Source organism: Hylobates moloch, unplaced genomic scaffold, assembly GCF_009828535.3.
Source record: "Hylobates moloch isolate HMO894 unplaced genomic scaffold, HMol_V3 SCAFFOLD_28, whole genome shotgun sequence".
In the NCBI taxonomy this organism is placed as follows: Eukaryota; Metazoa; Chordata; class Mammalia; order Primates; family Hylobatidae; genus Hylobates; species Hylobates moloch.
In genome coordinates this window covers 2,808,083-2,819,614 of record NW_026652303.1, presented here as the reverse complement: position 1 = coordinate 2,819,614, position 11,532 = coordinate 2,808,083, and the positions used below count along the sequence as shown (strand labels likewise).

Below are 11,532 nucleotides of genomic sequence, written 5' to 3'. Positions count from 1 at the left end.
TCTCAAACTCCTGGGCTCACGTGACCCTCCCGCCTTGGCCTCCCAAAGTGCTAGGATTACAGGCGTGAGCTGCCACACCTGGCCTACTACTCAATTTTTTTTAAATAGCTACTGTAATGCATTTAACACTATCTCATTTAGTATTTTCATATATGCTTCTGAGTTTAATGCTTTAGCTAGACTCCTTTGTGGAGCACAACCAAACCAGAATCTGAGGTGTAATATTGTAGGATCAGGACTATGGGAATGAGATGCTCATGGTTAGACTTTTTTGAAGGCCAAAATTTAACACTGATCTCTGGGGAAGAGCCTAGCTGTGAATAAAGCCCCTAATTGTCATAAAAAGAAAAGTCCAAAGGTAGTGGCTCTTGCCTGAGGAGCTTTTACCTCCAGGCACAGAGAGATTTCTGGCTATAGGCTCAGGAATATGCATTTCAAATAGTATGCCCTTTGCATCGTATTTTAAGAAATCCTGCCCCAGATTTTCTAACAAAGGACCACCTTAGTATCAAATGAGAGGAGTCTATTCTACAATTAAAAGTGAAAGCTGGGTGATGGCTTAGTATCAGGACAGGCTCTGATCATTAGCTTCATTATCAGCACACTGGGACAGGTTGATGCCACTAACTATTAAATGCTGTCTTTGGGATTGACTTATTGACATCCATGGAAACTGAAGAATAGGAAGGGCATATCCAAATCTTAAATGAATCCACAAGTTACATAACAAGAATCTGTAGGGAACTTTTTTTTTTAAGTTTGAGAGTATTTAAGAATTGTCTAAAGTTTTAATCTTCAGTACAATTTCTTAACAGATAGGGAAACAAAGTCCTGGAATTGATGCCTGAAGGATTTCATGGACTCTGAGTTCTTCTTTTTAATCAAATGAAGGTTTTGTATGCATGTGAGACTAGAATGCATGTATTTTTCTCCTTGCCATGATGTGCTATGAGTAATTCAAGTCCCTATTCTGATACTAGCGTTGCTAAGCTGGTTTGCTGTTACAGGGAAAGTGACTGAGTTCCAGCTGCAGGAAGACAATTGTGGTGGGGTAGGAGAATATATATGGCCTTAGAAACAGTTGTATGTTGGCAATTGCAAGCACTGACTAAGTCTGGGTTGGGGCTCCTCAGAATAAGAGAAAATATAATGCTGAAGTTTTTGATGATGATGGGTTATGCCCACAGACTACCATTGAAAAAGTAGTAATTCCCTGGGCCAGGTTGTTTTGAATACGGACCATCTGTTAAAATACGAAGCTCCAATCTTGATAGAGGCATGTCCTTTGATATTGAATCTTTAGGGCCTACAACTACCTCGAATAGTCTTCTTTTTTACCCACCTTTTAAGTATTAAATGATTTCACATTGGGGTTTTCTTTTCACCTTCGGTTGGCTCTCCTTTTTGTTTTGCCGGCTGGTGTTGTCTTGGGATGCCCCAGGATCTTTTCTCAGCTTTGCATCTGGGTCCTTTCTTGACATGGTGGGCTCCTGTCGACGTTCTCCCCAGCAAGGAGGAGGAAATCTCTCCCGAGTCATCTTCTGAGAGTGCTGTCTTCCCCGCCATCTGGCAGGGGCACGTCCCTAGGACCTGACGAGTCATATCCACACCTCTTCCATCTGGGTGATCGAGACCACTTCCTGTGCCCACTAGGCTTTCCGTCAGTTGACATGATGACTCCTTTTCTCTTTCTTGTTTATCTGGGCACAGGACGTCGTAATCGAATGGACCGATTCTTCAGACTTCTCCGTGTGGGCCTTGCCGCTTTGCCAGGAGCTTGCTCTCGGTGCTGTGCGGAAGGAGGAGCACCTTATTCACCTGCCGAAACTCTCGAGCATCTTTATTGAACTCTCTAGCCGGGGTCTCCAGGCCCCGGGTCAGATTTCCGCCTATAAATCACCCAACCAGGTCCAGTTGCTCCCACATCTTAGAGCCTGTCAGCATGCTGGCCATCTTGTTCCATCAGACCTCCCTCCCGATAGTCTTTGAGAGCAAGGAGGCCTTTGGGTTTCTGGGTTTTTTTGGTGATGTTTCACATGGGAGAAAACTCTATACAGGCTTGAGAAATTTTCCTCCTTGTGTAAAGTAGGGAAGGCACAATTTTATGCTTTTGTCTACATCTTGAGCAACATCAGAAACATTGATTTTAATCCTCTCTCTGGAGGATTAAAATGTTGTTTGGTATTTCCCTCGGCAAACATTATTCTAAATTTTTGTCTGAGATCATAAGAACTCCAATTTTCGAATTTCAAAAAAGGCAATAAACCAGAGACATTCTTGCGATTGTCATGTAGTCATAATGTATATATTCTATGCAACTGTTAATACTAGAACTAAGGATATGGGGGAGCCTCAACTCAGCTGACTAATACTAAACTTTTTAGGCCAGAGGTGTCATCTCAGGCTGGCTGTTGCCTGTACATCTGGCTAATAGAATCTGTTTAATTACAGCTGGAGCTCTGGAAGCTTGTCTCTTGTTCACATAGATGTCACACAAGCTATAGACTGTCTTAGAAGGTCAAGCTGAAACAAACAAAAAACCCCTTAGATCAGCAGGTGCAGTGACTCACACCTGTATGGCCAGGCACAGTGACTCACACCTGTATTGCCTACCTTTTATTCCAAATTGATAAATGGTCAACTCTATCATCCAAAGATAAACTGTTCCCATTATGAGTTATCTATAGGAAGCATTTTAACTGTCTTCTTGCTTCCGCTTTTTCTGCTATGACCTGATTTCCAGGCCACCTTTCCACTTCCAGTGGTATGGTCTCAGGAAAGTGCATCCATTTTTAAAAGTAGGCTTAAAATAAAAGGAGGCTGGGCGCAGTGGCTCACATCTATAATCCCAGCACCTTGGGAGGCTGAGGCGGGCACATCACTTGAGGTCAGGAGTTCAAGACCAGCCTGGTCAACATGGTGAAACCTCATCTCTACTAAAAATACAAAGAATTAGCCAGGCGTGGTGGCGGGCGCTGTAATCCCAGCTACTCTGGAGGCTGAGGCAGCAGAATCACTTGAAGCCGGGAAGCAGAAGTTACAGAGAGCCGATATTGCGCCACTGCATTCCAGCCTGGGCAACAGAGCGAGACTCCATCTCAAAAACATTAAAAAATAAGTAAAATAAAGGAGGGAGTGAAAAAAAATTCTGAGTAATGAATTAGTTATTGAGACCTGTTTCTGTCTAAAACCATGCTAGGTGCTCTATAGGGAGCTGAACGAAATGTACAGCATTGTTCTCCCAGACCAAAAGCTCAGAGGCCAGGCGAGGTGGCTCACACATGTAATCCTAGCACTTTGGGAGGCTAAAGCAGGAGGACTGCTTGAGCTCAGGAGTTTGGGACCAGCCTGGGCAACATAGCAAGACTTCCTCTCTACAAAAAATTTAAAAGTTAAATTTAAAAGTTAAAACTTTTCAGGCACAGTGGCTCATGCCTATAGTCCCAGGTACTCAGGAGGCTGAGGCAAGAGGATTATTTGAGCCCAGGAGTTTGAGGCTGCAGTGAGTTATGATTGTACCACTCCAGCCTGGCCGACAGAATAAGACCCTGTCTCAAAAAAAAAAAAAAGAAAAGAAAAGCCCAGGGACTAATAAAGTAACTTATATAAAATGGCCAGGTGCAGTGACTCACACCTGTAATCCCAGCATTTTGGGAGGCCAAGGCCGGTGGATCACTTGAGGTCAGGAGTTCGAGACCAGCTTGGCTAATATGGCAAAACCCTGTCTCTACTATAAGTACAAAAATTAGCTGGGTGTGGTGGTGGGCACCTGTAGTCCCAGCTACTAGGGAGGCTGAGGCAGGAGAATCACTTGAATCCGGGAGGTGGAGGTTGCAGTGAGCCAAGATCGTGCCACTGCACTCCAGCCTGGGCAATAGAGTGAGACTTTGTCTCAAAAAAACATAAAATGAAAATAAAGTAACCTACATAAAATAATTAGCAACACAGCAATACAAATTGTGTGTGTCTGCATGTGTGTGTGCACACACAGGCAACAGCTAGGTACACACTATATAAGACTTCAGAGAAGAGAAATCAGAAAAGGATTCAAGTAAGGAGAAGGATAGGGCTTATGGAGAATCTTGAGAGATGAGTAGGATTTGATTAAGCAAAGGACAAGGAGTGTATTATAAGACAAAGGCCTGGGAAATACTGTGGATATTTTGGATGATATGTGATTTCAGATTATCTGGGCTAAAGTCAAGATCTGATTGTTCTTACAAGACTTAATGGTTAAATTTTGATACTGGAATAGTTTGTTTGAATTTTTAAAGTTGTGCTACATTTTCCTAACTTGTCATCTTCTTGGAACCTTGTAGAAGTTCAGAGCCTTCCTGATACAGCTGTGGGATCAGGCTCAGGGCTATACTGTATGTGAGAATGGCTTGAGCAGACCATCTGTCTTTCAGGCGGGTCTGCTAACTAATGACTGTATTAAAGGTCCAGCTGATTTTGATTGGGTTTCATAGTTAATGAAATATTATAGTTTCAGGGTGGCTACCATGGGCACACTGGTGTCTGTGGAGACTTTTACACTCTTTCTCTTAAGATGTTGCTAAACCCTAATTAGTATTAAGAGTCTTTACTGTGCCTTTTATGGAACCATTTCTCAAGTTTTTGTAACTAGAAATTTCAACATTAATAATCTCTGTTCTTCCAAGGAATTTGGAGTTGAAAACTCAAAGGATCTGAGTATAGGTCTGTAATGAGAAGTTAGACTATTTACCTTGATCACAGGGAATAGGGGGTGAGGGATTGGGGTTGCAATTAAAGGTCACACAATAACAGGTTGTTTTTCTCTCCTCATAGAAGATAGACTCAAAAGAAAAGGCAAAACTCACCTAAATGAGTATTTATTAGTAGTTTAAGTTCAAGAAATAATTTACTGATAACACATCATTAAAAATGTAAATAGCTTAAAGAAGAAGAAGAAAACAGTGTTACCTGCTGGTTGTCATATATAGGATACATTTCCTTCACAGAGATTGTGTCAATATGGTATGAGCAAGATATAGGATGCATTAGAGGAAGCTTGTCCAACCCATGGCCCACAGCTGCATGCAGCCCATAACAGCTTTGAATGTGGCCCAACACAAATTTGTAAACTTTTTTAAAACGTTAAGGGTTGTTTTTTTTTTTGAGATTTTTAAAAAGCTCATCAGCTATCACTACTGTTAGTGTATTTTATGTGTGTCCCAAGACAATTCTTCTTCCTCCAGTGTCTCCTGGGGAAGCCAAAAGATCGGACACCCCTGCATTAGAGTTTTTTGATTCTAGGGTGGTTGTGCAGGTACCTGGATTGGGGAGGGTGGCAGATCTTGAAATTGACATCTCTGAGCTCCCATCTTAAGTTTTTGCTAGCCGAAGAGAATCCCTTACCCATAGCATGGTTAATGTATTAATATTTAGAAATATCTGTACTCAGAATCAGGGCAAAGGGGAGAATGGACTTGTGGCTTAATTTTAAGTGCAAAAGCTTTTGTGGAAGTAACTGTTAGGTCCTATTCTTGAACCAATAGTAGAGAGCATTAGATTATTGAGTACATGCACAGACGGTTCCTTCTTAATGTCTTGGCGGCCTAGGCTTTAGTGCTCTGCTTCTTGGGGATGTGAAATGAGATGTGAGTTAGTCAATACATGTGGTTTTGAAGCACTTGAAGGGAGAACTTTCCTTAGTAGACCTTGGTTCCCCAGACAATGGCGGTGGAGGGCTGCCTGGAAGCAAGAAGTGCAGGAACAGCCAGGAGCTGACTCCTCTAGGAGCAGTTGTCTGAGAGCAAAGAAGAATGATGGGAAGCCAGGGGTAGCTATTGCATTGTGGATTGTGGCCATGCTGCTTTTTTTTTTTTTTTTTTAGATGGAGTCTCGCTCTGTCACCCAGGCTGGAGTGCAGTGGCACGATCTCGGCTCACTGCAGCCTCCGCCTCCCAGGTTCAAGCGATTATCCTGCCTCAGCCTCCCAAGTAGCTGGGACTACAGGTGCACGCCACCATGCCTGGCTAAATTTTTGTATTTTTAGTAGAGACGGGGTTTTACCATGTTGGCCAGGCTGGTGTTGAACCCCTGATCTCAATTGATCCAACTGGCTTGGCCTCCCAAAGTGCTAGAATTATAGGCATGAGCCACCATGCCCAGCCCTGCGATGCTGCTTTTAAAGACTGCTTGAATGATTTTTCATTGACCAGGCTGAAGTGCTGACTTTCTTATTTTTATAATGCATGTTTTCAGCACTGACACTGTTTTAGGCTTATAAAGAAGACTAGAAACTTTCATTATATATAGTGGACACTTGCAGACCTGCTGTTGAAACAAAATAATGGACAATTAGATGAAATTAAATGAACTTTTAGGTGGCATTTTTATTTATATTAAACCATGGATTTTTGTGTGTGTGTGTTGCTCAGAGTTCAATGATTACTCATCCTTAGACATCAGTTAGTCTTGTCTACTGTCAGAATTTTAAAATATGTTGGTTAGAATGTTATTCTCTTATTTTTAATCTTCACATGTAGGAATTATCCTGTGTGTATTTACTGTTTCAATATTTGCCTTCCAGGTGCCAGGATTGCTGAGTATTCCCAGTTGTATGACCAGATTGTATTCAGAGAGTCTCCCTTGAAAATTCAGAAGGATGGCTGGGCCAGCCCTCAAGAATCCTCTCTCCTGAGGTCTGCGTCACCCTCCCAGGTCCACCATGGTAGTGAAGACTGGCTTCTGCATTCAACCTATAGTAACGGAGAGTTAGCAGATTTCTGTCTCCCACCAGAGCAAGACTTGAGGTCAAGATATCCCATGTTTGAGATCAACACAAAAAGTACTCCCAGGCAATTGTCCACAGCTTGCTCTGTGCCTTCTCTTCAAACCTCTGACCCTCTGCCAGGCTCTGTGCAGAGATGCAGCGTGGTAGTAAGTCAGCCCAACAAAGAGAACTGGTGTCAGGACCATCTTTACAACTCCTTGGGTCGGAAAGGGATCAGCGCTAAATCTCAGCCTTATCACAGGTCCCAGTCATCTTCCTCCGTCTTGATAAACAGATCAGTGGACTCTATCAGCTACCCTAGTGATGTGGGAAAGCAGCAGCTGCTGTCTTTACACAGAAGTTCAAGGTGTGAGAGTCACCAGGACTTGCTGCCAGATATTGCTGACTCGTGTCAACAGGGCACTGAAAAACTCTCAGATCTCACACTCCAAGACTCACAGAAAGTTGTGGTGGTCAATAGAAATTTACCCTTAAATGCCCAAATTGCAAAACAGAACTATTTTTCCAATTTCAAAGAGACTGATGGAGATGAAGATGACTATGTGGAAATCAAGTCAGAAGAAGATGAGTCGGAGGTGGAGCCATCTCACAGTCGTAGAAGGAAATCTGACTCAAAGTTTGTGGATGCTGACTTTTCTGATAATGTCTGCAGCAGCAACACATCGCATTCTTTGAATAGTCCGCGCACTCCAAAAAAGCCGGTTAACAGCAAACTTGGCCTTTCACCATATCTGACACCATATAATGATTCTGACAAACTGAATGACTATCTTTGGAGGGGGCCATCTCCCAATCAACAAAATATTGTCCAGTCTCTAAGGGAAAAATTTCAGTGTCTCAGTTCAAGCAGCTTTGCTTAAGGTTCTTCATAATAACTGCTTGAATCAACTTCCTATTTTGCTCATAAAACGTTACAGATACTGATGAGGTGTTTTATGTATACCAGATTAAAACAATTTTGTAAGAACCAGAGGTGTAAAATATACTTTCTTTTACAGCACAACTTTTTGAAATGGCTGACGATGCAGCCAGGATTGTACTGTAGCACATGTTGGCATCAACAGTATATTTTCTCATGCTGAGTGTCTTCATGGTTCATGTAAGTCAATCTTACTTGAAAGTTTTTCGACTTTTAACACGATGGCCATAACCTGACAATAGTGCCCACACCTTAAGAAATGCAATAATCCTTTCCTGTTATCCAGAAGGCCCAGGTAGTTTTATCCTGTGACTCAAAGGCAGCAAGGAGACTTTTTCACAGTTTGAAAGGCAATGAAAGCTGCTGAAAGAATTATGCTTATATCTCACATTTTGGTTATATTTGTGGTAACACCTTAGGATAACGTAAGCCAGAGATCTGTAATTGGAGTGTAGTCTGAGGTGCCCATTTTAGGGTTTTTGTGCTAGTATTCTTTTATTTCATTTTGATGCAGAAATTGTAAGACTGTTGAAAATTAAAATGTAGTGGGACCCATTTTCTGTACACAGAACCCTTTACCTGTGTTCCTGGACAAGGCCTAGAGAACGAGCTGCTCATCATGTTTATAATATAATTTCTGGGGTGAAATGAATGATTTCCTTACTGGCTTAGAGAAACCCAAGGTCAATCAAATGCAGATTGACTTAGCTATTAGAAAAGATGGGATGGCTTCTGGGAACCACTTAACTCTTCAAATGACAGTTGAAAGAGAAAAAGCAAAACTGAAATCCCACCAGACCACTTTGTGTGCCTGTTTCTAATCAATACAAAGTTAAGCATGAGCTAAAATCAGACAAAGCGCTTTAAACTTATCCTTTCCAGAGCGCTTTGCACATGCACCCTCCTGAGTTTGGGATTCTGCCAAATGACCAACTTGATCCTGGCCCTGAGGAGTCGGCTGCAGGAATAGGGCAAGAATCTATTTCCTAAACCACACATCACATGGGAGCCTTTTTTCATTGTTTTCAGGTATATTAAAGAATGAAATCTTTGGTTACTAGGTGCTGACTAATAACACCTTTTATATTCTGACCATTTGTCACATTTCACTGTGATACTGTATACTAATCTAACTCCTTATGAAAGGCAACAAAAAAACAAAAATAAGACATTGTGAATAAAAAGCAAAATCAAAGAAGCTAGAGAAAAATGGAGGCAGATATATTGCGACTTTATAAACATATTCTATTTTATTGAAGACTGCAGTTAATGCAGCAAGAATGCTTTCTCAAGCGGTGGCCTTTGTATTCTCATTTTAATCAGGTGTACATTCTACGGCCTCTCCCCCATGCTGTTAGTTTCTATTTTAAAAGATACAATAATATATGTAGGGAAATGGGCCTGGGCTCTTCATTTAAAGGTAAGCAGTAATATTGAGTAAGTGACATAATTCTTTTTGTAAGTCCTATGCCTCTTTTTAACTGTAAAACATAAAACATGAGCATTTTTATCTTGCAAATAGGTACCTAAGGCATTTGATTTTCTTTTTAAATAACAAAAAATAACCCAAGTTTCTTGCTTCTCCAAAGTATTCTTCTTATAGCTTATAAAAGAAAGTCCACATTGAATAGCATGGTCTGGAAACATTCCTTCTTTATTGTCTTTATTTGAACATGATATGAGTTTCCAAGATGAAGTGATCAAGCTTGGCTCACTGCAACCTCCACCTCTCCGGTTCCAGCGATTCTCCTGCTTCAGCCTCTTGAGTAGCTGGGATTACAGGTGCCCGCCACCACACCTGGCTAATTTTTGTGTTGTTAGTAGAGGCGGGGTTCATCATGTTGGCCAGGCTGGTCTCGAACTCCTGACCTCATGATCCATCCACCTCGGCCTCCCAGAGTGCTGGGATTACAGGTATGAACCACTGCGCCCAGCCAAGAAAGTATGTTCTTAGAGGTGTGTGTAAGTGCATTTGTATTACCTATGAACAAAATTACCTGACTCTTGTCCCAGGAAAGCTGTTTCACATTTTCGCTTTTTGGTTGGTATTATCCAATTCTATATAGTTCATATTATTGTTCTGTCTGACTCTCAGAAATTACTTCTTCACGCCAGTGTCTTGTTGCATGACTTTGATGTCACCGATAGGAATACGCCTCACTGCACGTAAGTGGGTATCTTATTGTATAAAATGTCTACATGGCTTTAGGTTTTAGGACAAATGTGTAGATTTATAGATCATTTCCGTTGACCAGGACACAGATTTTGAGAGCTGTGTGTATATATATATAATCATGTTTGTATTTTTTTCCTGAAAGTTATCAATTGCTTTTGTTTAAAATAGTTTGTTTTAGAGGTGAGGTGGGGATGTATATAATGGGGGGAAAAGTTATATGTACTTTAAAGTATGTCAAGTTCTTACTAGTTCCCTGTACTGAAAGTTCAGTTTTTTTTATATAAGTTTACTTTTCACCTGCTCTATTCTTTGTGGGGAAAAAAATGCATCTAGAAAAACATAGTTTAAATACTGTATATAAGATAATGAAAGTTAGTAATGTCCATTATTTAATAAAGTTTGTAAAGTACAAGGTAATTTATAGTGTGAATTAATGTGTTTATTTTAGAACATCAAGATGTTTCCAAACCACATTAAGCTATAATACTTTTTATTGCCTTGTGAACCATGGAGAAAATGGTTCAGGGTCACAATGATATAACTATGTCTCAGTGGCCTGTGACAGACCATTTTCTACATCTTTGGATTACCTTTGAAACAGTGACTTTGGTGTCTAGGATTTTTGTTTTCTTGAGAAACAGCTAAATTAGATCAGTTGCTAAATTACCTTTTTAAGAAATTTGCAGTAAGTAACAGAAGACATTCTTTTAACTGTTTTATTATTGAATCAAAAAATTAATATAGCCGGGCGCAGTGGCTGACACCTGTAATCCTAGCACATTGGGAGGCCAAGGTGAGTGGATCACTTGAGGCCAGGAGTTTGAGACCAGCCTGGCCAACATGGTGAAACCCTGTCTCCACTAAAAATGGATGGCGGTGCATGCCTGTAATCCCAGCGACTCAGGTGGCTGAGGCACGAGAATCACTTGAACTAGGGAGGCAGAGGTTGCAGTGAGCTGAGATCACGTCATTGCGCTCTGGCCTGGGCAACACAGACTCTGTCTCAAAAAAAAAGAAAATTACTATAGAAGTTTTTGGCACAAGTTGAGGTTTTTTTCATGTAACTTCATGTTCTTAATTTTCTTTAATAGAAAGTTTACAGGGAACAAAAATATGCTGCTATTAAGTTGATAATTACAGACACTTTCCAAAGCAACTCTTTCCAAATGTAAGCAAAAAGCCCTACCCCATTATAATGAAACTGTGGATTACCTGACTTTCCTCACACTGAAGAAACAGCCTTCAGCTTTTAGTGTATTTTAGAGAGAAGAGTTTCCAACTTCACACTGAGGAGCCCTCAGATCTGCCTTATCTTCCTGTTCCACCTTGAGGTGGAAAATGGATGGGTTTGCTCCAAGTTCAGTTTAGAGAAACAAATGACAGGAGAATAACCATGCCCCATGTAAATGGTAAACATAAATTCAGTCCTTAAAGAAAAATTTTAATGAGCAGGCTTATAATGAGCTGTAAATACAGCTGTTGAACATGAATACTTAATAACATTTGTCTATGAAGTTTTTTTATGTAAAAACAATAAAAAATCTCTTTGAAAGAGCAAATGTTAATACTTCAAGAACTCTGAGATCCTCTAATTCTGTATAACTTTCTCTATCTGGATTGTGATAACTACACTCAATTCTTTTTTCTTTTTTTTTTTTTTTTTTTTTTTTTTTTTTG

At 40.7% G+C, this 11,532-nt stretch overlaps 1 protein-coding gene across 2 annotated transcripts in view; it reads left to right on the top strand.

Moving 5' to 3' along the window:
• The window catches only part of LOC116463167 (pleckstrin homology domain-containing family G member 1-like), a 247,814-nt gene extending 237,547 nt beyond the window's left edge, over nt 1-10,267 (top strand). For both annotated transcript variants that reach the window (XM_032146150.2, XM_032146151.2), the window contains one exon: nt 6,557-10,267. In XM_032146150.2, coding sequence (XP_032002041.1) covers nt 6,557-7,620 — 1,064 coding nt within the window. In that variant the 3' untranslated portion in view covers nt 7,621-10,267. The remainder of the gene's footprint in view (nt 1-6,556) is intronic.
• Nucleotides 10,268-11,532: the final 1,265 nt, after the last annotated feature.